We start from the raw sequence: 25,972 nt of genomic DNA, 5'->3' as shown, positions 1-25,972 counted from the left end.
CCCCAATCTTCCTTCCCGGTGAAAGTGTGTGGGATGCAGGAAGCTCTGCGTTTTGCATATAAGCTCATTATTGTGACTGACAAGGAACTTACACTGTTTCTGCAGTGCTGCCCTGTACTTACAGTGTTTTTCTTCTGCAGAAGACTGGATGGCATTGTTGTTGCTTGGACTTGTTTAGCGTATGGCAGTTGCATAATTTTTCTTTCTTTATTAATTTCCCCATATGTCTCTGTTGGTCATCACATGCTGAGGCAGTTTAAAACTAAGCTAAACTTTAAATATATGTGAAGTTGTACACATTTTTCAGACTGGTCTTTTTTGGACCCCAGTTAGTTGTGTGGGAAAATCCTAGTAGATCAGCAGTTTCTGAAAAACCCAGACCCGCCTGTCCCAGACCTTGAGTATTGGTAGTTGGAGGCCAAAGCAGATTTTAGCACAGACAGGACTGGGTACTATTTGGGAGATTTGTCCACATTTTGTGCTGCTGATATCACAGTAATGATGACATTAATCTATTTAGAACGAAGACATTGTGAAGTGAAGTTTTGAATGCCCTTTAAAATAGTTTTTGTATTTTCCAGTAAAGGAAATCATTGGAGACCAATGATACAATTTGAAGGGACAGAAAGACTGACTGTATCTGCTTTTAACCTTATCAGCCAAGAAATGAACTACTTAATGCTTTTATTGCAGTTTAGATTAACAGACAGTAACAAGTATGTTATGTGTTATGTGTTACTATGTGTGTACAGACGCGGCTATACTGGCTTCATGTATCCGTGTCTGTTTTCTAGGCTGTGGGTTAACTTTCATCAAGTCCAAACCATTTAAATCATCACAGTCTCAGTTTTGAGTTATTCTATGTGAAGCAGCTTGGTGAGTCATGTTAATACAGACAGGATGTCAGTAGACTGCAATAGGCAAATAAGTGCCATCATTCCTTTGTTAGACCACTGACTGATTGACTCTTATGGAAAGTTGCCTCTGGTATTTAACCTACAATATGCTAATAAGCACAAATGGCTTGTGGCAACTTAGCCAAAGGAACTACTCTACAAATACCTTCAACCCAATAACATGCAGAGTTCTTGCAGACAGCTCACCATTTTAGTGATAGAGATAAATATTGGTGGCTTTAGAGAGTGCTTTTGCATAGACTGGATGTCATTATGAGTGAGCTCTGGCACAGTCACTTCTTCAAGAATAATATGCAGTGGTTTATGTGTGCTATGCATTCACATGTAAAAGAAAACATACATACTTGTACTTTAAAAAAACAAAACAAAACATGCTGTGTCTACACCAGCCATTACCCTATCATGACGCCTATTTATTCAATTCTCTCAATTTGAACTCTGAAGCTTTTTAGTAAGTTTGCTCCTGACTGGGTAGTTATTTTCTTCCAGTTGTCCGAATACAGCTTTTTTAGGCATTCCGTAGAACATGTAGATGAACTCAGCTTAAGTACAGGAAAAGTCTTTGTTATTAATGACACCTTTATAATCCAACACCAGATGCCTCAACACTAGGCTTTTAGACAACAACAATATGTAATATATATGTGCTATTCCTGTTTAATGATGTATTGCTAACCTAAATCAGCATCATTTGACTTTAAACAACCCCAAATCCATAAAAGTTGGGACGCTGTGTAAAAATATACACTATGTTGCCAAAAGGATTCGCTTGTCTGCCATTATTCTGAAATTGTTCCACAATTTGTAAATGTTTCTTCCTAGTATCAATTACTGAAATATTTGGTAATATTTTCCTCAGTTTAAACATAAGAATAAAATATGCATTTGTAAGATTTGAAAATCATTGCATTGTTTTCATTATATGTGTGTAAAATAAATGATAAAAATATGCATAAAATATTTGTCAAAAAAGTGTTGCCACAATAATAAGAAAAACAGTTTTGCCTCTTTTGGTGATCTGTCCAATTAAGTTCACTAATTAAATACAGTGGAGTTAATCCATTTCTCTGTGTGCACACAGTTCGCAGTGACTCAGAGCGCTGGTATAACCTTTCTCTTTACTCTGTGAGTGCAAAATAAAGCCCCCTTTTCTCTCTTTCAATCATTCACTGTATTTATACATAAACCAGCTACCGCTACCTGTTTGTCTAGCTCTACTATACAGCTAGCATCATAGTCACAACATCATAACATTAAAGTAGTTCACTAGCTGGGCCCACGTCCTCATTTTAGGTTTGAGAGTGTTTTAGTAGGTAAAGGTGTGTTTGGAGGCGTGGTCGCGCTCCCGAAATTCCGATACATAATCTCCAAGTAAAGGCCAATCCAACGCATCCCTTTCACAGCTATTTAGTTTAACCGCTCCTCTGGTAGGAATTTTTCCACTGTCAGTATATATCAGCACATGGCAAACATTAGCATTAACAGTCTTTACAGTCTAGAACAGCTTATTTTCATCATTTATTCCTTTGCTTTAAGAGCTGTCTCCGGGGTGAACACTATTGTAGAGTTTAGTCATTTGGTCCTGCTTTCGTTGCTTCCGAGCAAACGTTCTATCAGAGAGGTTTTGCTGATGGCAGTAAGTCATTTTCCAACACTTTCCTTTCTTAACTTCCCCATTGACTAGGATATCTCTGTCATTCCCCATCTGCTTTTCCATCGTCATCGTGTCTTGTGCTCCAACAAAATTGGTATTACATAGAATCTGTTCCATCATGTGACAACTAATTATAAAATTTTGAGCCAATCTCAAAAACTGAATGCAGGGCTTTTTTTGGGATACATCACATTCATTATTTCTTCTGATTGTGTTGATAGCATTAGCTATTCCTGGATATTTGTAAACTATCTTAATTTATGATGAGTACCTACTAGAGGGATTGAAAAAATTGCCTTTGCTGATTCGGCAATACCTCACTCATTCTCTCATTATTACACTTGTGAATCTGTGGACTAGGAGAGATGGAGAGGCTAGAGTGAGAGGGATAAAAAAGAGAAAGGTAGAATAATGTTAAAATAGAGGAGAGAGAGAAGAAAGGCCCAAGACAGACCCAAAAATAAAGGAAGAGCACTAATGAGTACGCTCAGGTTTGCTCAGTTGCTGTGACAACGCAGTGGCTTCAAGCCGCAAGAAAGCACATCTAATGAACACCACACACACACACACACACACACACACACACACACACACACACACACACAAGAACACAGTACATCCCCTCAAGCTATTGTCATCTGCATGGGTTTCCAGTCATCCAAAACCCATCAAACACAACACACTCCATTGAGAACAAAAATGGCACGTGTCCATGTGCCTGCTTGTGAATGTGTGCAGTGAAAACTGCCAAGTGCATATGCCAACATAAAGAAATACAGCCAAAGCTTTTAGCCAAATCAGTCAGGACCAACATGCTGTGAGCGTGCCAGTCGGTGTGAACTGAACAGTTTTTGAAGGGGAAAGAAGAGCTCTCAAAAAAGGATTTAAAAAGCACCACAATGCAGCAGATCCTCATGCATCAGGACCTTAGGCAATCATGCTGACAGGCACAGTATGCAAGACAGTGAAATATAGTTTCTAAAAGCGTGTAACTCATAATGTGTGATTCTGTCTGAATGTATGAAATCAGAAGCTGTCGCCTGAGGCACTTGGCAGGAATTTCCTCTCCTGCTGCTTCTCTTTGCTTTAGTTCACTAGCCAGTGCATAATCGTCAGTCACCTCATATGCTGAATAATGGTTAGACAAAATGGTGATTAATGTATTGACAGATTAAATACATTTGTTAATCTATGGATTTTACCACTTTTTTGAGGTGGATATCTCTGTTTGTATTAGGCCTCTGTAGCCTTTAAAGGCTTTATACTATGATTCATGACTTTTTATCATGCACCAAGGTCACTAATGGCAGTGTAGGCATTGGATTTAGTTAAAAACAACCCCTTTTATAGAGTTTCCACCTTAAGACTGAAGATTCAACAGTCTTTATTGTTACTATGCTATCATAACAAAATCCTAGCAAGATTAAGATTTATATATTTATATACAAAAAGGGACAATGTGTGATTTAACAGTAGCGGCTTTTAAACCATAGAATAAGCCTGCCCTATACAGCATACCACTGGTTTATTGTCCTTCTGGAAATTAATTGACAATACTGAATTTGACAATCGGAATTTATAAAATATGCAGTTATTTAACAGGATAAATAAATAACAGTGACTAAGGAAAAGTGTTGTACTAAGGTCATTCTATACAACTACACTTGTTTTTGCAACTGCAACATATAAATCCCCTGCTATCCCTTTTAGTTCCACAAGCTACATCCATTTTTTTAAACAGCCTATGGTGTCCAGCAACCTTCACTGTTACCTGCACAGTATGTCACAGCTCCAAGCACAGCATGTCTGGATGTCTGTGTAAGTATGTCAGTGTGTTTATCCATCTCAGCATATGATCTGTAGGGGAAAATGTCCTCTCCGGGGACTAGTGCAGGAGCTGGGTGCTGGAGTTAACAACAATGATGATCAAGATCAGCTGTTCAGCCAGTGAACCTCCAGCATGACACAAACATATGCACAAACACACGCTTGCATGCACAAGTTCAAACAGTATGTGGTTTGCGTTTCAGAGAGGTGGAGGGAGAAACAGATGCCAAACTGAAGCTGGGAGGAGTTCTCTCAACCTCATACTGAGCCCTCAAGGCACACAAAACCTGAAACAGACAGCACAGCTCTGCAAAACACAATGCAGAACCTTTCAATGTGTGTCTACCATTTGATTTCAGTACATTGCGAGGAAAGATAATAAACAAAGCATCCTTGTTCAAATTGAAAAATTCATTTAAAACCTGTAAAACAGTGATACACAACCCTGGAAACCAAAAAATATATTATATACATGCTCTGACAGGCACTGGCGACTATGGGACAACAGATAGGCAGGTGTGTGGCTTCCCAAATATATTCCAATCTGCTGAATTTATCACATGTGGACATCCATGAAGTTGTAGAAAAATCTGACAGATGATTGGTGGAAACAGGATGTACCTGAGCGTAGTTTAGAGCACAGGTGTTAAACTCCAGGCCTCAAGGGCCGGTGTCCTGCAGGTTTTAGATGTGTCCTTGATCCAACACAGCTGATACAAATTGCTAAATGACCTCTTCAGCATGTCTTGAAGTTCTCCAGAGGCCTGGTAATGAACTAATTATTTGATTCAGGTGTTGCGATCCAGGGTGATATGTAAAACCTGCAGGACACTGGCCCTCGAGGCCTGGAGTTCGACACCCTTGGTTTTGAGTGTCATGGCAAAGGCTTTGAATACTTATGTACACAATTTATTTTTGCTTTCTATTTTCAATAAATATGTAAGAATTTCAAGCAAAGGTTTTTCAATGTGTCATCAGGGGGTATGGCTGATCTGATATCCTCATGTTGGTGTTGTTCCCAGATCATCATACTAAATGTTGTTCCAGGATCAACATTGCAAGTAACCAATCAGAATGCTGTGACGTCATACTTTTGCGACTTCGGGAAAAACTAGCGTAAAACAAAAAACTGTACTTAAGCTGCATGAAACCGCCTCTGTCCACCGATCAACGGACCCTGACCCTAACCCTAACCGTAACCCTTTAATAAACAGTAAGCAGAATTAATATTGTCCTTGCAACATTGGAATTTCATAAATGCACGAATGGCTTGGCGCGCAAAGGAATAACGTCACAACAATGTGATTGGTCACTTGCAATGTTGAACCTGGAACAACATTTTCATGATGGTCTGGGAACAACACCAACACGAGGATATCAGATCATCCCAGGGGGTATTGTGTGTTGATTTTTTTGGGAAAATGAACTGATTCCATTTTGGAATAAAGCTGTTACATGAAAAAAATGTGGAACAAGTCAAGTGCTGTGAAAGCTTTCTGGATACATTGTATCAGATGTCACCTGAAAACGGAATTTTCACTACAAGATGCATTTCTTCTTTCCCTCTTATTCTGTGCACTTCCCTACCAGTCTCCAATCTGCTTTGTTTCTGACCATGTATAGGACTTGCACAAGATGAATGAAAATTGTTGTTCACTGCTTACCTTCCTCAGCAGGTTGCAGATCCTCTCGATGTTTCGCAGTCTCTCCCTCTGTAAGAGGAGCAAACGGAAAAGTTATGATGAAAGACGAAACTACAGAAATACTGCACATTTGTCCTTGCACTGTTAAGTTGCACTTCTTTTGAGAGCCAGTGCTGAAGGTGAAAAATCAATGGTTATCCCAATTTTGCTACTGCACAGAATTTAAGATAATGTGGGGAAGCATGGTGGCATGGTGATTAGCACTGTTCCCTCAGAGCAAGAAGGTCCATTAGGGACTTTCTGTGTTGAGTTTGCATGTTCTTGTTTGTCTGTCTGGGTTTTCTCCAGGTACTGCAGCTTCCCCCTAAAGTCTTTGGACTGCAGTTAGGGGTTAGGTTAACTGGTTATTCTAAATGGCCCATCTGTGTTAGCCCTGTGACAGACTGACAGTCTTTCCAGGGTGTACCCTGCCTCTTGCCTTATCACAGCTGTGATAGGCTCCAGCCCAGCCCACGACCCTGAATTGGATAAGCGGAAGAGGATGGACGGATGACTGAATTAAGATGTGCTCATTTTCCTTCTACAGAAAAATCTGTTGGAGAAAATTATTGGTCAATGAATTTAGCTCTTATGTTGAAGAGAGAGCTGAAGACAAAGTTTTCAATTCACTTATTTCTAATTGCTTCCTCCATCTAGCCTTACCTTAAGAGTATATAACTCACTCATTCAGGATCAGAGGAGAGTCACTGATCCCCCAAATCGAAAGCAGAATGTCTTCTGGAAACTCTCATGTGTTTCAGTCATGTAAAACTGGGAGAAGATCCCAGGGCAGTCCTGGATATAGTGGACAAATTATGTCTTTTATTTGACTTTGGTATCCACCCTAGAAGAACTGGGCGAAGTCTTTGCATTTTGGCTTCAGTTGATGCTCCTGTGATACGTGGTAGTGGTGGGTAACATATAAATTCTGAAAACATTTGAATTTGTACCCAGTTGAACAACAGGAAACATATAGTCTGGAGATCACGTTCTCCTGCACTATGGTCATTTTTTCTCCACATTGATAGAGAAAGTTATTCATTCATACATAGCTGATTTGTGGAGCTTTTTCCCAGCATTAATGGTGGCTGCTACTTGTTTATATAAGTTTTAATATTTGAGTGTTCTCAGCTTGTATATTAAGCTGCAAGATGCTTAAATCAGCACTCACCACAATGCTGACTCTAAAAGCAGCTATTTCACCACTGCTTTTAACATCATGATCAAATATTAATCAATTCCTATGGATGACGCAACCTGCATTTGACTGGCGGTGCTGCAAGTCCACAGGGGAGCAATGCAAAATACCGACTGCTTATAAATCATGTATTGACCCGAGTGTCAGCCCGCTTGTGCTTGTGGACAGTCATTTTGAGTTTATCTGTGCGCCTCATATACCGTCTGCAAATGTCAACAACAGAGGCTCTGTGGGAATGATGAAGTATATGAAAAATTATTTATCCACGTGCAGAACATCAAAGGTAGCATGTCAAAAGCTGAACCGATATTTAGTTACCACATAAGAAAAACGGTAATAAAATGCATGAAAATGAGCTGAAATAACTGGAGTGAAAACACACTCGGGTGCCTATGAATACAGAGTTTATGAACATTGCTCTGCAGCGCTGCTTATTGTCATCCTTCCTCACATACTGAAAGCCACGGGCAGTCTCTGCATCTGTTTACAGCATAGTTTGACCTAAATTTAAGCCCTTTGCGGTTTTTAACCTACCTGCACATTTTTTATACCACATTTTTTAATGCTTACTGCAGGCGGAGAGCACATGAATTAGATTTTTCTGCAAAAATGTGTCAGCGAGAACCCTTCCCTGTGTGTGTGTGTGTGTGTGTGTCTGTGTCAGAGACAGAAGAAGGCTCTCATTGGAAAGACATAGGCTTAGAGAGACAAGATGCTGTGTGTGTGTGTGTGTGTGTGTGTGTGTGTGTGTGTGTGTGTGTGTGTGTGTGTGTGTGTGTGTGTGTGTGTGTGCGCGCGCGCAGAGGCAGTGAGAAGTGGCTTCTGTCCGTTCTGGCGGTGAGTTATTTCAAACACACAGCAACACCATGAAATATGATTTGTATTCAGCCCGAGGCTTAACTTTGATTCTTATATTCACTGTAATTTGTTTGAAATGTTGGAGTTTCATTTTGTGAATGTAATTTTAGTTCAGAACTTGAGCTTATCATTAGTAACAACAACATTATTAATAGAATTCTTATTGTTATTATGAATTGCTTATTATTAGAATATAGTCAATGAACAAATTCAAATTCAAATTCAAATTTTATTTGTCACGTACACAGTGATACACAGTACGATATGTAGTGAAATGCTTGGACAACTGCTCGTGACCTAAAGAAAACAAAAAAGGAAAAAGCTATGAATAAGATAGGAAATAAATATGAAAAATTAAAAAGGGTAAATTTAACTAGGAAGGAATAAAATATAAATTAAGGTTAAAAATGAAATAACTGTACAACACAAATTAGAATGAAGGGTAAATTTAACTGGGAAAGAATAAGATAAAATATATAAATTAAAGTTGAAAATAAAATACCTGTACAACAAAATACACAATATAGAACTATATAAGAATGTATGAAGAAATATAAATAAATATATATATATACACACACACAATAACAGCAGCTGTACAAGTATTAACCAGTGTTGTGCAATCCACATTATGTCTTGTGCAGTGCAAATATGCTTAAAGTGATTTAAGTGATGAAGTGAAAACAATGTCCAGAATGTCCAGTGTGTGTGTAAGAACTATATGTGTGGGTCAGTATTGTGTGGTGGTGTGATTGAGAGACCGTATCGCCTGCGGGAAGAAGCTCCTCCTCAGTCTCTCTGTGTTGGTCTTCAGGGAGCAGAATCTCTTTCCTGACCTCAACAGAGAGAACAGTCTGTTGTTGGGATGGCTGAGGTCCTTCACCATCTTCCTGGCCTTGGTCCAGCACCGCCTGCTGTAGATTGAGTGCAGGTCAGGGAGCTCGGAGCGGATGGTGCGTTCAGCTGACCGCACAACCCTCTGTAGAGCTCGTCTGTCCTGCATGGTGCTGTTCCCGAACCAGGTTAAGATGTTTCCCGCCAGGATGCTCTCTATGGTGCACGAGTAAAAGTTCCTGAGCACCTTGGAGGGCAGTTGGAAGTCTCTCAAGCGTCTGAGGTGGTAGAGACGCTGACGGGCCTTTTTCACCATGGTGTTGATGTGACAGGACCATGACAGGTCCTGCGTGATGTGAAGTCCGAAGTATTTGAAGCTGTCCACTCTCTCCACTGGGCACTTGTTGATGACGGGGGTCTGGTAGTTCCTCTCCTGCTTAGTGCTGAAGTCCACTATCAGCTCCTTTGTCTTACTGACGTTTAGAAGGAGGTTGTTCCTCTGGCACCAGTTCTCCAGATTCCTAATCTCCTTCAGGTAGGCCGTCTCGTTGTTATCAGAGATCAGGCCCACCACGACGGTGTCGTCAGCAAACTTGATGATGGTGGTGGAGCTGGTAGTGGCCACACAGTCATATGTGTACAAAGAGTACATCAGGGGGCTCAGAACACACCCCTGGGGGGCGCCAGTGCTGAGAGTGGTCGAGGCTGAGACATGTCCGCCCATCCTTACTGCCTGTGGTCTGCCAGTTAGGAAGTTGGAGATCCACTGACACATAGATGAGCTGAGTCCCAGATGCTCCAGCTTGGTGGTGAGTGTGGAGGGAATTATGGTGTTAAATGCAGAGCTGTAGTCTATGAAGAGCATTTTAACATAATTCCCCCTTCTAGTGTCCAAGTGAGTGAGTGATGTGTGGAGGAGATGAGAGATGGCATCGTCTGTGGAACGATTTGGACGGTAAGCGGACTGTAGTGGGTCCAGTGTGTCTAGTAGTGAAGAAATGATGAAGTCTCTGACCAGGCGTTCAAAGCACTTCATCACTACTGAGGTGAGGGCTACAGGGCGATAGTCATTGAGAGAAGCAGGGTGGGGTTTCTTCGGGACAGGAACAATGATGGACTCTTTGAAGCATGTGGGGATCACCGACTGAGATAAAGAGATGTTGGATATCTACCCACGGCTTCTGGTTGGGAAACGTTGTGATAGTCTTTGTCTCCACGGTATCATCTGCTAGTTTCCCGATGAATCCCACAACCGCTTCCGTAAACACATTGACATCATCATCGGAGCTGTTTCTGAACATGCCCCAGTCTGCGTCATCGAGTGCGTCCTGTAACGCGGCCACCGATTGATCCGTCCAGCACGCGACCTTCCTCTGAACCGGAACTTCCTGTTTCAGCCTTTGTTTGTATTTTGGCATGAGGAAGATGGCGGCATGATCAGATTTGCCAAACGGAGGGCGGGATTGTGCCTTGTAGCCGTCCTTGACCGTAGTGTAGCAGTGGTCCAGTGTCCTTACACCTCTGGTGGGACAGGTGATGTGTTGATAAAAGTTCGGCGCTGCGCGTTTGAGGTTGGCGCTATTAAAGTCCCCCGTCACAATAAGCGCAGCGTCCCGGTGTTGTGTCTGGTGCTGTGTGAGTGCCTCATGCAGCTCGCATAAGGCGGTGACCGTGTCCGCTTGTGGTGGAATATAAACGGCACTTATAATGACCGATGTAAATTCCCGAGGTAGATAAAAAGAACGACACATGATGGACAGTAGTTCCATATTTGGTGTGCAGGAGCGTGTGAGAGGAACAACGTCCCGTGTCCTGTCCATGCGGTGAACCGAGAAGAACTTGGCCGGCTGGATGGCGTGGTCCGGCACCGCTGGGTTCAGCCATGTCTCGGTGAAGCAGAGGAGATTGCAGTCCCGAATGTCTCTCTGGAACTTTACCCTGGCCCTGAGGTCGTCAAGCTTGTTCTCCAGTGACTGGACGTTGGCGAGCAGGATGCCAGGCAGAGGTGTGCGGTGTGCACGAGCTCTCAGCCTGTTCCTGACGCCGGCTCGCTTCCCTCTAGGCCGCCGCCGCTTCCCTTTGTTCTCCCTCAAGATCTCACTCGGCCAGCTCGGATCCGGAGTTAAAAACTTCTAATTGTGAGTACATTGTATACCAATAGAAACAAGAGTGTCACTGTCATACCTAATGTACCCAATGGTGATGATTTTGCCGATTTAGAAACGCTGAAAACTAACTTAAAAAACAAAGACAAAGAAAAAGTGGTCGGAGCAGTCGTGACAGCAGCTGACCTCACCATCTTTCATTCAGAAGAGTGAAATCACTGTAGCTAGATTTGTTGGTAATTTACCAGGTTCAGTGCTATTTTATGTATTAATCCAGTTTCCCATTTCATTAAGCAAGTCACTCTGACATGAGCTCCATATACTTAAAATATGCCAGTGATATCTCATATGTATCAACATCATATCAACATGTAAAAAAATTCTGTGTTATGAGATATTTGACGTAACTATTGCTGTCCAGTGCCAGGACTTAGCTACCTTCTTGACACTAAAACTTTGGCAATGCCCTAGTCTGTAATTGGTTTCATACTAGGGCTGTTCGATATAAGGATATATATCGGATGACGATATAAAAAAGTCTATCGTTTCATTTTACGCTATCGTTTGTTTCGTGGTGTCGCAAAATAAACTGTTTACGGCAATATTTTTTCATCGTTTTGATGGTCACTGTAGTGGCTATATTAATTTCTTAAAGTTCTCTCTTTCTCTTATATTTTATATAACCACACTATGGATTTTTTATGCGTTGTCGTTAGCAATAATGACGGTAAAACCATCGCGTGTCCGGTTGTTTATTTTCCACATAAACCTTTCACCTTAGACTCAAACGTTAGAACAGGCTTTTCCCCGCAGCACGCTTTGTAATAAATACTCACATACTCAATTCCTACAACTGATGAGGATGTAAAATGAATATTTGATTATTATTTTTAAGAAGTACAGACTGCAACAGAGGTTCCTTCAGGAAAATGATTAATTTATGTCTGCGCTGTAAATAATGAAACCAGAGGTTCCTGGGTTGGAGGCTGCAAACAGCTCTGAGGTAACACCACTGCAAGAACAGCGAGAGATGAGAGTGTAGGACATAAATAAAACATGGTGGGAAAATGAAGGTGGCCATTGTATCTCTTTATAGCATTTAGGTGTTAAGAACCTCATTCCCAAGATTAATGGGACTTTACCTCTATAGATAGATGCTGTTTATACTCATAATTATTTGACTACTCCTTGAAAAACTCTCCACAATCTGCTCATCAATTTAATTCAATTCAATTTCAATCAATTTTATTTACAGCGCCAAATCACAACAACAGTTGCCTCAAGGCGCTTTATAAGGTAGACCCTACAATAATACATACAGAGAAAAACCCATCAATCATACAACACTCTATGAGCAAGCACTTTGGCAACAGTGGGAAGGAGAAACTCCCTTTTAAAAGGAAGAAACCTCTGGCAGAACCAGGCTCAGGGAGGGGTGGTCATCTGCTGCGACTGGTTGGGGTGAGAATTTAACATCCATCTGATTCTGGAAATTAAAAGATCAACAATTCTGGAGTGGCTGCAGCTGAGGAGATCCACTGATTGGAAGGTTGGTGGTTTGATCCCCACATATCCTTGGGCAAGATACTAACCCCAAGTTGCTTTCCGATGCATCCATCAGATTATGAATATGTGTGAATGTTAGATAGAAAGTACTTAGAAAAAGCATGGATGAATGAAACAAGTTGTATAAAGCACTTCAAGTGCTGAAGTGCTTTATAAGAATCAGTCCATTTAACGTGTCTAGGTCTTTGTCATTATCTTGCTGAAATACGCAAGCCTTTCCCCAAAAAGATCTGCATGGGAGCATATTGCTCTAAAAACTGTATATGCCTTTCAGCATTGATGTGCCCTCCAGATGTGCAAGCTGGCAGTTCTATTGGCACTAATGCATCCCCATAACATCAGTGATGGAGGCTTTTGAACTGAACACTGCTAACAAACTGATTGCTCTCCCTCATAGTTTGGAGGAAAATCCTTGTATTTGAAAACGAATTTTACATTTTGATTCTTGTGAACCACAGAAATGTTTGCACTTTGCCTCAAACCCGTTTAAATGAGCTTTGGCACAGAGAAGATGGTGATGTTTCTGGATCATGTTCACCAATAGGTTTTTCTTTGCTTGATGGAACTTTAACACATACTTGTCGATGGCATGGTAAATGACTTTGGAAGTGATCCTGAGTCCATGCAGTGATTTCCATGACAGAATCATTCCTATCAATAATGCAGTGCTGGGTGAGGACATGAAGTAGGGATGCACCGATACCACTTTTTTGGAAACGAGTACGAGTACTTGCATTTCAGTACTCGCCGATACTGATTACTTAATAAAAACATGATTTAAATTTGCAGGTAACAGCTTTAGTCCTATAATTTAACAACAAATAAACAAACAAGGGACCAGTTTGGAATTAAGAACATTTATTTAAAATGAAAAGCATTTTCTATGCAACATATTACAGAATAAATAATTATAAAAAAAACAAAATTTAATTTTAAATTTGTTTGTCTGTTTCTCTGTTTAGAAGTCTCACTAGCACAGTCACAGCTGGGATGACATCAGAGGCTAGTGCGTCGTAGCTGCTCACTTTTTTAGTTAGTTCCTCAAAGGGGGCGAGGATGGCAACAGTCGTCTCCATAAGAGCCCATTGGTGAGCGGTGAGATAGTCAGGGGCTGTATCCCAATTCAGGGTCTGCAGCCTTAAAGGCCACATTTCAAGGCCGATTACGTCACCGCGACGCGACGAAGGCTGTCCCAATTCGAAGGCTGCTCGAAATGCGGCCCTCAAATGCGTCCTTCATTTCCCTGAATTTTAAGAACGTGGCGGTGTAGACTTCGTGACCCAACATATCCCAGAATGCATAGCACGGCGGTGGGTGTGGATAATTTTGCTGAAAAAAACGGTGGACAGGGTCGCCCGAAGAGTAAACTTTAAGTAAGTACTGAATATTATGTCACTTATTTATGTGCAAATGTTTAATAACGAAGAACATTAAAACATTACTGTTGGCCACATGTCGGCAAAGTTATGTGACATTAATGACGTTTGTACAAACTTGGTTTTAAAGCCTTTACTTTAAAATATACGCCGTTCAATAGCTGACCTTAATCTTACAGAGAATGATCAAAGCTCATGTAGAAACAAACAAACAAATGAACAAATGATTTTCTCCTTCATTTCTGTCAAATAAAGCTGTATGAAACGTTTCCAGCTGTTAATATCATGGTTGCTAGGCAACCTGGGCAGCGCAACGGAGGCTAGACCGTCCCATTTCACAAGCCTCGCACTTCCGGCCTTAGCGGTCTTTAAGTACGCGGCCCTTGAGGATCGTTGAGGCTGCGTACTTTAAGGCTGCAGACCCTGAATTGGGATACAGCCAGGGAGTTCGTGCACTCGCTTTTGCTCAATGAGGGACTGGAGTATGTAATACGTGCTGTTCCAGCGCATCTGTACATCCTGCTGCAGTCTCTTTATTGGCTGGTTGAGCTGTCCCTGAATGTCCTCAAGGCGGGAGTAGGCTAAGGTGGAATGTTTAAAATGCCCAACTATTTTCCGTCCCACTGCTATAGCATCAGCTATGCTCCTCTGTGCTAAAAAGCGTGGGTAAATAAGCGTGGGTAAACTCTTTGTACTCGTTGTTGTGTTGGGATTTTAGGTGCTTGATTAAATTGCTTGTGTTAAATGCGCTACCTTTAGAGCCTCCTCTGGACAATTTCGCTGAGCACAATTTGCAGTCCGCCTTTGTTTTCGCGTCTTCGTTCACTTTGAAATAATTCCACACAGCTGATATGTCTCGCCTCGCTTTCTCCCCGCTCTGAGCTGCAGCCGGGGCGGGCACTCAGGGCCTGGGGGCGGGCACTCGGTGCCTGTGATTAACCCCTTACATGCCGCTCAAACATAGACAGGTCTCAGACCATGGTATCGGTCCTCGGTATCGGGGGACTTTTAACGAGTACGAGTACTTTAGAAAATGTGGTATTGATACCAGATACCGGTATCGGTATCAGTGCATCCCTAACATGAAGATTACGGTCATCCAATAGTGATTTTCAGCCATGTCCCTTTCAGGCTCTTAACATCCATGAGATCAACAGTAACGAGGTGAGGGTTAGGGCTGAGTTTGTTTTAACCTTACATGACTCCATGTCAATGCCAAGATATTCAGAGTGTTCATATTTTTACATTCAGGAATATTATTCTGAAATTCATCCACAATTTGTAGTGTTAGTTTACTGCAGATTGATGAAACTTGTAATGAAACTTTCCATCTATACTTCTGAGAAATGCTGAGATGCTAAGAAATGAATAAAGTTGTGTCTAAGAATCTAGATTACTCACTGATGCTTATCAAATAAACGCCAGGACTTTAGACCCTCCTGGACAACGAGGGTCTGAGGGATCTTCCAGGAATGATGACACTATATTCCGGAGGACTGGTTGGTGATAATTTGATACCTGCTGATCTCTAATCTTGAACGTAACCTGCTCTCAAATACATCTGCACTACAACTTACCTTTCCATAATACTGAAAATGCCGTAAGTTGCCTGGATGAGACAAAATCCCAGTTGATTGCAAAGTCCACTGGTGGACGTTAACAGGTTAATGGTGGTTAGGAAATCGCTTCTAGATACAGTATCACCACCGTCTATGGTAGTAGTGTGTTATCTTCCAGATACAGGCAAAAGCATGGAGGAATCTACTTTTTAAAGGATTTAAAGGAAACTTTAAATATAAATTACATTTTATATAGAGATATAGAGATTATAGAAAATTAATTTAGAAATTTAAAATATAAGATAAAGATGTTTTAGCTGAGGGAACTTTAACTCTGAGGATATGCTGAAAAGTTCTTGGTAAGAATTTATATTAACAGACAATTTGAACTCTCCCTCTGTCCTCTGATGTGACCTCAATCACTAGACTTAGAGACAGTTGCACATAGTCCTATCTTCCTGACATAAACAAGCCACAGCAGCCATGACGGACTCTGTCTGATAGCCAATTATCTCCACTGCTAATGTCCGGAACTGAGCATCTCATCAGGGACCAGTCCAATTCACTTCTGCACCGTCTCCCCTTGCCTTCATCTCCTGCCGGGTGTGAAAGACAAATATATTCTGCTATTATATGTTCAGTAATGTGTGTTTGTGGGTGTATGTGTGCACCCCCCACCCCCCCCACAACTGTCTACTCATTTGCAAGCAATTAGGCTGATGCCTCTTTGAAATGTTACTTTGGTTGACAAGCAAGCGAGCAGCATGGAAGTATAAACAGGAAATGAAAAAGAAGGGGAGAGTGGGTTGGAGAGGGATAGATGGAGTGGGGAAATTAAAGTTACCTTCATTTTAAGAGGCAGAGCAGTTTAAGGTCACCGGCAGTGTTGGGACTAACGCGTTATTAAGTAACGCGTTACAGTAACTACGTTATTATTGTGGTAACGAGTACGGTAACTAGTTATTATGCCAAAATCAGGAACGCGTTAGTCGTTACTGGGATTTAGATAGGCTCGTTACTCGTTACTTCATGTGGTGGCTATCGCGGAGGTTCCACAGATTCAGTAACATTAGCAAGTGGTGGAGGCCAGCAGGTGGATGAAGGAAAGGGGACGCAGAAGGAAAAGAGACCCGAGGCGGCCGCCGGTCCAAGTGTGAACTGAACTTCGGGTAAGAAGTTATGACCTGCAGTCTATCTGGGTCAGATATAAACCAAGTTTAGGTGGAGTTTATTTTCGTTATTCTGACTTTTTCTGTACTGCGTACTAGCTAGCATGACGGAGTTTCTATACAGCTGGGTGGGTGCTATGAAGTTAATGATGTTGAACTTTATTTTGTTCATAAGTTATTAGAGTTGCCAACCGTCCCGTCTGGTATTCAGAGAAAATATTACGCGTTTCTTATTGAGGTGAAAAGGAACAGTTTGTCCCGTAATTCAGCTACAATGAAAAAGGCACAAAGCTGGAGTTATTCTGTGTCTTTGCTGCACAGCTGCCTCTTCTTCTTTCATTCTCCCCCTCCCTCTCCCGTTTCTACTTCAATCATGAAAACTGATCAATGATCAGCTGATCGGCTTTTCTCTGTTGTTTATTTATCGCCCACTTTGCGCCGAAAGAGGAAACCAGCGGATGTCGCGCTAAACAACAGCAGCACGTTTAAGCTTGATCAGCTGTTGTTAGAATTTATTTAATATTAATTTCTAGTATCAGCTGATGTTTGCTGGAGCCACAGCTGCAAAAAAGCTGCTGGTCATGATATGGGTTTGTACAGTGGGGCAAAAAAGTATTTAGTCAGCCACCGATTATGGAAGTTCCCCCACTTAAAATGATGACAGAGGTCAGTAATTTGCACCAGAGGTACACTTCAACTGTGAGAGACAGAATGTGAAAAAAAAATCCATGAATTCACATGGTAGGATTTGTAAAGAATTTATTCGTAAATTAGGGTGGAAAATAAGTATTTGGTCACCTCAAACAAGGAAAATCTCTGGCTCTCACAGACCTGTAACGTCTTCTGTAAGAAGCTTTTCTGTCCCCCACTCGTTACCTGTATGAATGGCACCTGTTTGAACTCATCATCTGTATAAAAGACACCTGTCCACAGCCTCAAACAGTCAGACTCCAAACGCCGCCATGGCCAAGACCAAAGAGCTTTCGAAGGACACCAGGAAAAGTATTGTAGACCTGCACCAGACTGGGAAGAGTGAATCTACAATAGGCAAGCAGCTTGGTGTGAAAAAAATCAACTGTGGGAGCAATTATCAGAAAATGGAAGACATACAAGACCACTGATAATCTCCCTCGATCTGGGGCTCCACGCAAGATCTCATCCCGTGGGGTCAAAATGATCATGAGAACGGTGAGCAAAGATCCCAGAACCACACGGGGGGACCTGGTGAATGACCTGCAGAGAGCTGGGACCAAAGTAACAAAGGTCACCATCAGTAACACACTACAACGGCAGGGAATCAAATCCCGCAGTGCCAGACGTGTTCCGCTGCTGAAGCCAGTGCATGTCCAGGCCCGTCTGAAGTTTGCCAGAGAGCACATGGATGATACAGCAGAGGATTGGGAGAATGTCATGTGGTCAGATGAAACCAAAGTAGAACTTTTTGGTATAAACTCAACTCGTCGTGTTTGGAGGAAGAAGAATACTGAGTTGCATCCCAAGAACACCATACCTACTGTGAAGCATTGGGGTGGAAACATCATGCTATGGGGCTGTTTTTCTGCCAAGGGGACAGGACGACTGATCCGTGTTAAGGACAGAATGAATGGGGCCATGTATCGTGAGATTTTGAGCCAAAACCTCCTTCCATCAGTGAGAACTTTGAAGATGAAACGAGGCTGGGTCTTCCAACATGACAATGATCCAAAACACACCGCCCGGGCAACAAAGGAGTGGCTCCGTAAGAAGCATTTGAAAGTCCTGGAGTGGCCTAGCCAGTCTCCAGACCTCAACCCCATAGAAAATCTGTGGCGGGAGTTGAAAGTCCGTGTTGCTCGGCGACAGCCCCAAAACATCACTGCTCTCGAGAAGATCTGCATGGAGGAATGGGCCAAAATACCAGCTACTGTGTGTGCAAACCTGGTAAAGACCTATAGTAAACGTTTGACCTCTGTTATTGCCAACAAAGGTTATGTTACAAAGTATTGAGTTGTATTTTTGTTATTGACCAAATACTTATTTTCCACCCTGATTTACGAATAAATTCTTTACAAATCCTACCATGTGGATTCATGGATTTTTTTTTCACATTCTGTCTCTCACAGTTGAAGTGTACCTCTGGTGCAAATTACTGACCTCTGTCATCATTTTAAGTGGGGGAACTTGCACAATCGGTGGCTGACTAAATACTTTTTTGCCCCACTGTACATCTGATGAGAGGGAAACATGACGATGAAACCAGGAGATGTCCTTACTGAATCATCAGAGCTGAACAGGTGATGGAGAAACAGGTTTACCTTTTAGCTGACATGAATGAGTTGAAGGGAAGTTATGAACTGTTTCTGAGAGACAAATAACCCCAGGATCCTTTTTTAGGTAGCTGACAGCTGGTAACTGTGCAGGTGCGGATCTAGCAAAGTTTTGCCAGGGGGGCCAGGTAGGGCATTAACAGGGAGAGGTGGGCACAAAGAAATACTTTTCTTTCTTATTCTCATTTAAAATGTCTAGCTTTTAAAAAAGAATTATCTGAATCTTACAACAAACGATTGATAGATTAATGCATATATACCATCAGAACAGTGTGCATCACTGTCACAACAGTGTTTGTTTTTATTCAAAGGCTTTATGATTTTTCCTATAATGGTGGGCCAGTCTCTAGTCAAAATGTCCGGGACGATTTTGTTGTCCCAGTCCAGCCCTGTATGCAGCTCATCTGTTGTTACCTACATCTTCCTATTCAGAAGGCAGAATTTCCGAGTTCTGAGTACAATCGAAAGCACCACGACTGCAGTTTTTGTGTTGGATGTAAAAGGCGCACGTGACACTGTGACGTAGGCTAGAATCATGGCAGCAGTCAATGGCGGTCCAGGCGTGGGATTTCTCTTGTGGAAATATGCACATTATCTTTTCCTTTCTATTGGTAGGTGGCACAGTGCACTTGTGGCATGTAAGCAAGCTAGAAGACTGGCAATCTGGCTGGATATCCAGTTACGGAAGCAACACATTAACAAGAGAATTCTGAGTAAAACCAAAGTTACTTTCCCTAGTAACTAGTTACTTTGAAAGTAACGAGTAACTTGAAGTAACTGAGTTACTTTTGAGAGACGTAAGTAGTAATGTAACTAAGTTACTATTTTAAAGTAACTTACCCAACACTGGTCACCAGTGACCTGTTTAGCATAAGGGTCCTAGTTACATCACAGCTACCCATTTATATGTATTATTCACCTATTTTTCATACTTAAAGGGAACATCTTCTAGTTTCTAACCATGACTTTACCACACCCTAAAATGGTTTTCTTGTAGCCTGAAGGATGTTAAAAGGACCTGCCTAGCGTACACTTAATAAACTGATGAAGTTTGTTCATAATGTTTAAATTCTGCCTGTCACTAGGTGTCTAAAGGTGACAGGCAATGGAGAGAAAGTGTTGGATGGCTTGCGGTAGCATTTAAAGAAGTCTGAAGAGGCTATAGAAGCTGTCATCAGTTTTGCCTGCATGCTTGGTGTGATGCTGACGCTGAGCAAAAAATGAATATTGGAAACACTCAAAAGCCACAAAATCCCAGTTTCTCTTTTTGTCATCTTTCTTCTCACTTATCACTCTGATGTCAACTCAGACAATTTTATCAGTGCCACTGGCTACAGGTAATAATAGTGGATGGGAATATGGTGGCACAAGGAGCCTCACTATAGTCAGTCATATAGGCATCAGAGGCCACAGGGAGGAAATTCCACTTAAGGCAACAATGTAATGAATAGTAAAATGTGTTTTCCTCACAGGACATCTGTGTTTGTGTGCATCAGTGTGCGCACCACTGAAATGTGTGAACTCCTAACAGTAATTGCAAAGCAAGCTGTTTTTTAGGATTGTGTAGAACAGAGTATGTTCTTGTGTGATAATATGTACTCCAGTGAACATTAAATCTTTACAATGTAGTGTTCTGCTCTGGCATTCATGTGGATGTTGCTTTGACTCTGAATACCCATCGAAGCATTGCCTGCAAGAGGTTTTTTATCATGCCAAAAAACTTGCAACTTGCGCATTCAGGTTTGTTGTTGGGACTGTACAATAAAGCAACATCTGAAAATACCCATATTAATTGACACCGCTGTAGGCCCACATTAACTTGATCCTTACTTGAAAATGCTTTGATCTCTATTTAAAATAGTTTGTTACTCTCTAAAAAAAAAAAAAAAAGCCCTCCACAAAGCCAGGACATCTTACTATTTGTCACTGACTCCAGGGTTGTTCCTGTTTTCCTTGACCAAAGATCTGTTGAGCCAATTATTTCTTTGATCTGAACTAGTATTCCAAAAATGTTAATTCTGTTCATCTGGACATAACGTTTTCAGTGGAGAAACTTTTCATCGCTCATACAAGTGACTTCTTCAGTCTCAGCTGTCTGCAGGTCAGCTAATTCAATAAAATCCTAATTCTGGTCTTCCATTTTCACAAGCTATCCTGATTGAAAAACAGCCATAAAATGATAAAAACACACATACAAATTCTGGAAAAAAAAAACTTTAGAAACCCTCCAGTAAAAAACAGTCCATATGTTTTATGGGTAAAAGCCATTCCTCCATGTGATGTGACATTTTTCATAAATTTATTCCTCCAAGTTTCCCAGATTGCTACTCCATATTTGAGTGTGTGTGTGTGTGTGTGTGTGTGTGTGTGTGTGTGTGTGTGTGTGTGTGTGTGTGTGTGTGTGTGTGTGTGGCAGTTAGAGGGGAAACAACAAGAGAGCAACTTTTACATAAAGTTTACTGTGCAGCAGGGATGGATAGACAGTGATGCCGAGAGATAGCACCTGACCATGTGTCTGCATGAAGAATGTGCCCAGTGTGAGGTTCCTCCCTCAGGGAGCAGGCTGACAGCAACTGCTAATTAGACTTGCTGGTTTCAAGCAAGAAAGATGGAGACAGATAGAGCGGAAGGAGGAAAAGAAAACAGAGATATTATGCAAAAGTTAGGGAGAGACAGATCACATGGACAGTTTCAGTAAGAGGCCATGTGTGTGTTAGAGAGATGGAGGGAAAAGTGTGGCTGTTCAGAATGAAACCATCAAACTGCCAGAAAGGTAAATGAGAGAATGTTTTCTTATTGTATACCAAAAACCAAGATGTGTGCAAAATATGTAGGAAATTTGGTATTCTTAGTCCTTTTAATGAAAAAAACAAAACATTTATGTGTACTGTGTAAGTTATTCAGTAAAATTTGTATTGTGTCTTATTGTAATTTCAACCTTTCAGTTAAGGCTTACATGGCCTAGTTAAATTTATTAGTGTGCACACTCACACTATATCCTTGTGGGGACATCTCATTGATATAATGCTTTCCCTAACTCTAACCTAACCATAACCTAACTGATACTTTGACACTCAAACAACATTTTGAGTCTCAAAAATGCCTTCAAACTTGTGGGGACTGGGATCTTAGTCACCCATAACGGCTGTTGGTCCCCACAAGTATCGTAAACCTCCAATTTTTGGTCCCCAGAAAGAAATTAATACACACACTACACACACAGAAAGAAAGAAAAAGAAAGCACCAGATGTCATACAGTGGCTCTTTAACACACTTTATCCTGAAAAGAGTTGAATACCCACTTTGCAACCCACTTCCACTCATCCCCTCCTTTTATGCAGTTCCTGACTTAATCAATTAAATGTAATTTTGAGAGAGTTGCTTTATTTTCTTACAATCTGTTCTGAGGTTTTCCCGTTCCTCCAAAATTTCTAAGATTTTCAAGGCCCCTGGGAACCCAGCAGAAAACTAAAACATCAAGTTGAACTCACCGTAAAAACTTTTACGAGTAGCCAGAACTTTAACAATGCCTTTAATGAATGTGTATTTTGGAAAGAAATCATGCAATTCAAGGCCACATTTTCATGTTAATATTGACTGCAGTGATGCGTTTCATGTAAGGAGGAGGAGAATGGGGGAGGGATGGGTTAAGGAAATGTGGGAGAGTGAGAGAAGAAAGGAAAATGGAAGAGAAAATTAGATGGAACCTTTTGTACCCATTCCCTCGCTGGTTTCTTTGATACGTTCAGCATTGCATAATGATATGCAAATATGACAAAATATGAAAGTGGTACTGAGCGGGGAAATCTGGTCTAATGCACTGTTTTCAGAGTTTTGAAAATGCCTTTCAATCTGAAGAGTCCTTTTCATTTGCCTCTTACGAAATCCTCATTCAGCTATTTCTCCCCTTTTCTGTCTACCAGCTTCCATCTCAAACTCTTTCACCCAGTTTGCAATTTTTTTCGGAAGTCTTGCTCTTTCTGCAACTTTTTCTCCCTGCTTCTGACACCCATCCCCAAGCATGTACGTATAGAAGTCAATAGTCCTAAGAAGCTATACAGTCCAGAGCTTTTAAGTCAATGTCACCTTCAGGCTCACTGCTGGTGCTATAGCAGTGTGCATTATTAAGAGCCAACTGTAAAAGCTCAGAATACTCTGGGGAGAGGGGTTTAGAGCCCTGGAACTGATCCTGAAACAATTTCACCGAGAGTAGGTTTCCCACGCTAACCAACCCCGAAGAACATCTTTCTCTGCAACGTCTCCTGATTGCTTTTGGGAGTGGTAACACTGAATAATTTTATGTTTGGGAGGAAGAAGAAAGAGAAGGGAATGAATTAGATTAAAAAAAAGAAATTTATACAAACCAACCAATCGTAAAGCTTCTGCTGGGCGCTGAGTTCCTAAAACTCTTACCCATATAACTAAATCCGAAAGGGCTATGTTTTGAATATATGTTGCCCTACATGAGATTTTATTCCTGCCTATAATTTTCTGCATATATGTGGATGTAAAAAATGATCCCCTTTAATTACAGCATTGCAGTAACAAAATTCAAACGCGGCACATTTGTAGAAGAATGAAAGCCATAAAGGTTAACATAGATGTCTTGTCTGCACACGTCAGTCTCAAGTCAGGAAGTGTATGACCTTTGTGATCTTTAATCTTGGGATTGGACCAACTTCAAGCTCTTTTTGTGTGTGTTAGTCCAAAAGTCCAAAACAGTTAATGTTTACAGTCAAATCAATTAGTTTCAAACATTGTCAGGGATTGGCTTGCAGCTTCGTATCTTTGTGTCTCCTCGGTTCTCATGAGGGAAGAACCAGTCTGAAATGTGGAGAGCACATCACACTCAAAAAGCAAGATTTCTATCAGTAACAGTAAAAGTCTCATCTATTCAGTTCAGTTTTAAATTAAAGCTATCAGTAGTTTGGAGATATTTTGCGATTGCTGTAACAGTAAGTTCTGGCATGTAGTTTTCCATATTTAATTTGCTAAAATGCCACATGGTGCCCAAGTGAGCTGATGCAATTAAAAGACTAAGCTGAACTTCTCTGGCATCTTCTTTTACACTACAATATCTTTGGTAACACTTCTTGGGATCATGTGTTTAAACACCACTCTGCATTTAGTCACTAGTAATTCTTGTCTTTTCCTGTCTTCCTCCCCTAACCGCCAGTCCATTGTGATGGCTGTCCCTCCCTGAGTCTGGTCATGCCGGAGGTTTCTTCCTGTCAAAAGGGAGTTTTTTTCTTCCCACTGTCACCAAGTGGGTTTTACCTCTGTTATTGTTGGGTCTTTACCTTAAAATACAAACTACCTTGAGGCAAATACTGGGACTATTGATACTGGTGCTATATAAATAAAATTGAATTGAATATTTTCTGCTCTTCTTTAACATAATAAGTTGTTGTCATCTCGTCTGATCTTTACCCGTTTAACTTCTGCTCAAAAACTAAGGTGGATCTGCAGTAATAATAAAACTGAGGGCAGGAAAAAAGAGATTCGCACAAATAAGAGCCATGCACATTAAAGACTTTCACGGTCAGCTGAAACAAAGAAAGTGCAAATTTTTCACGTTATTTATTGTGGTTCTGTTCTCTATTGTTTTTATTTTAAATGTAAATTGTGTACATTTATATATTTTGTGTATTAACTTTTTTCTATTATTATGAGCCTCTATTCATAATTTTTACACAAGACTCTACTGTAGTCTTTTGTAAAAGCATTAATGTGACAACAATAATTTATTATTGTAAGACTTTTTCTGAGTTAAAAGATTGCCTTTGTTATTTTTATGGAAACGTTAGCAGAGTGTACTAATGCGCCATAATGCCAGCACGTTAAACTGCTATCAGAGCACCGAAAAAGCCTCTTTGAAATAAATAGTATCACAAAAATCATTTTTAGAATCTCAACCAACAGATCTGAACTTTACTTGTAAAGTGTAGAAAATGGTTGTCAATGTTTTGCATCTTTGGAAGGTTGAAGTTAAGCTGCTTGTGGAAAACTCTGATAAATGATGCTGCCCTGCTGAAAGGGCTTCCAGATCAGAACTGCCGATGACACAATTTAATGATGTCTCTGCATGCTTTAAAAAAAAAAAATCACATATTCAGCTGAAATGTACATCATATTTCTAAATGATTCAGCAGGAACTTTAATCTATTAAGCTGTGATAGTATCTCCCACAACTTACAAAAGTCCTGCAGTAAAGAAAGAAAATATTTTTGAACAAAAACCAAAAAGTTACACTCAAATAAATTTCTGCCTCAAATGCTAACTTGACTGATTTTGTTACATAAAAAAACTCCACAAATTTGTTACATAAGTGCAAAGTCATTACATTTAGTGGAATATGGTCAAGTGAAATTTACTTGCATTTATTTTCCTTCATGATTAAAAATAAACCCTTGATTATATATATATTTCAGTTGCTTTTTACTCTGAATTATTGCTTCATGTTAGTGGAAGGTGAAGAATCATTTGAAATCAGTTGAAAGCTTAGGTAATGATGTCACAAGCTATATAGTTTGATTAGCATCCCTCTTATAATTGTGAGTCAGCAAATATTGCCATAGACATGTGTCTAGCAATGAGCTTGTATTAAACATCTAGGGTTGAGGATTTAGAGTTGACAGTTTAAAAATGGCTTGCATTGTTAAAATCATCATTGGCGGGCCACATTTACCTATGTTTGTGGCTTGTCACTTCGATTTTATTTATAACCATATTCAAGGTTGTTTTTTTGTAAAAGATGAGTCATTCATACTTAACACTTGGGCCTGCAGTCTTATAATAGGAGTCTGCTTGTCAGCCAGGAAGTGAGAAGAGGACGGCATACAAAACTAGAATGTTGCCAACTGCTTGATTTGAAATTAATGGAAAGAGAAACAGAGAAGAAACAGTCAAAATATACTGGGA

The 25,972-nt window shown here is 40.7% G+C and overlaps 1 protein-coding gene across 3 annotated transcripts in view; it reads right to left on the bottom strand.

Moving 5' to 3' along the window:
• The window catches only part of cnih3 (cornichon family AMPA receptor auxiliary protein 3), a 145,054-nt gene that overhangs the window by 79,638 nt on the left and 39,444 nt on the right, over nt 1–25,972 (bottom strand). For all 3 annotated transcript variants that reach the window (XM_086262841.1, XM_086262839.1, XM_086262840.1), the window contains exon 3: nt 6,063–6,110. In XM_086262841.1, coding sequence (XP_086118967.1) covers nt 6,063–6,110 — 48 coding nt within the window. The remainder of the gene's footprint in view (nt 1–6,062; nt 6,111–25,972) is intronic.

This window comes from Aulonocara sp. 'chitande type north' Nkhata Bay, linkage group LG15 (genome assembly GCF_057382095.1).
Source record: "Aulonocara sp. 'chitande type north' Nkhata Bay isolate Kocher_YH1m ecotype deep benthic linkage group LG15, A_spYH_male_GT1.1, whole genome shotgun sequence".
NCBI classification, from domain to species: Eukaryota; Metazoa; Chordata; class Actinopteri; order Cichliformes; family Cichlidae; genus Aulonocara; species Aulonocara sp. 'chitande type north' Nkhata Bay.
This window is presented reverse-complemented; position numbering and strand designations above follow the sequence as displayed.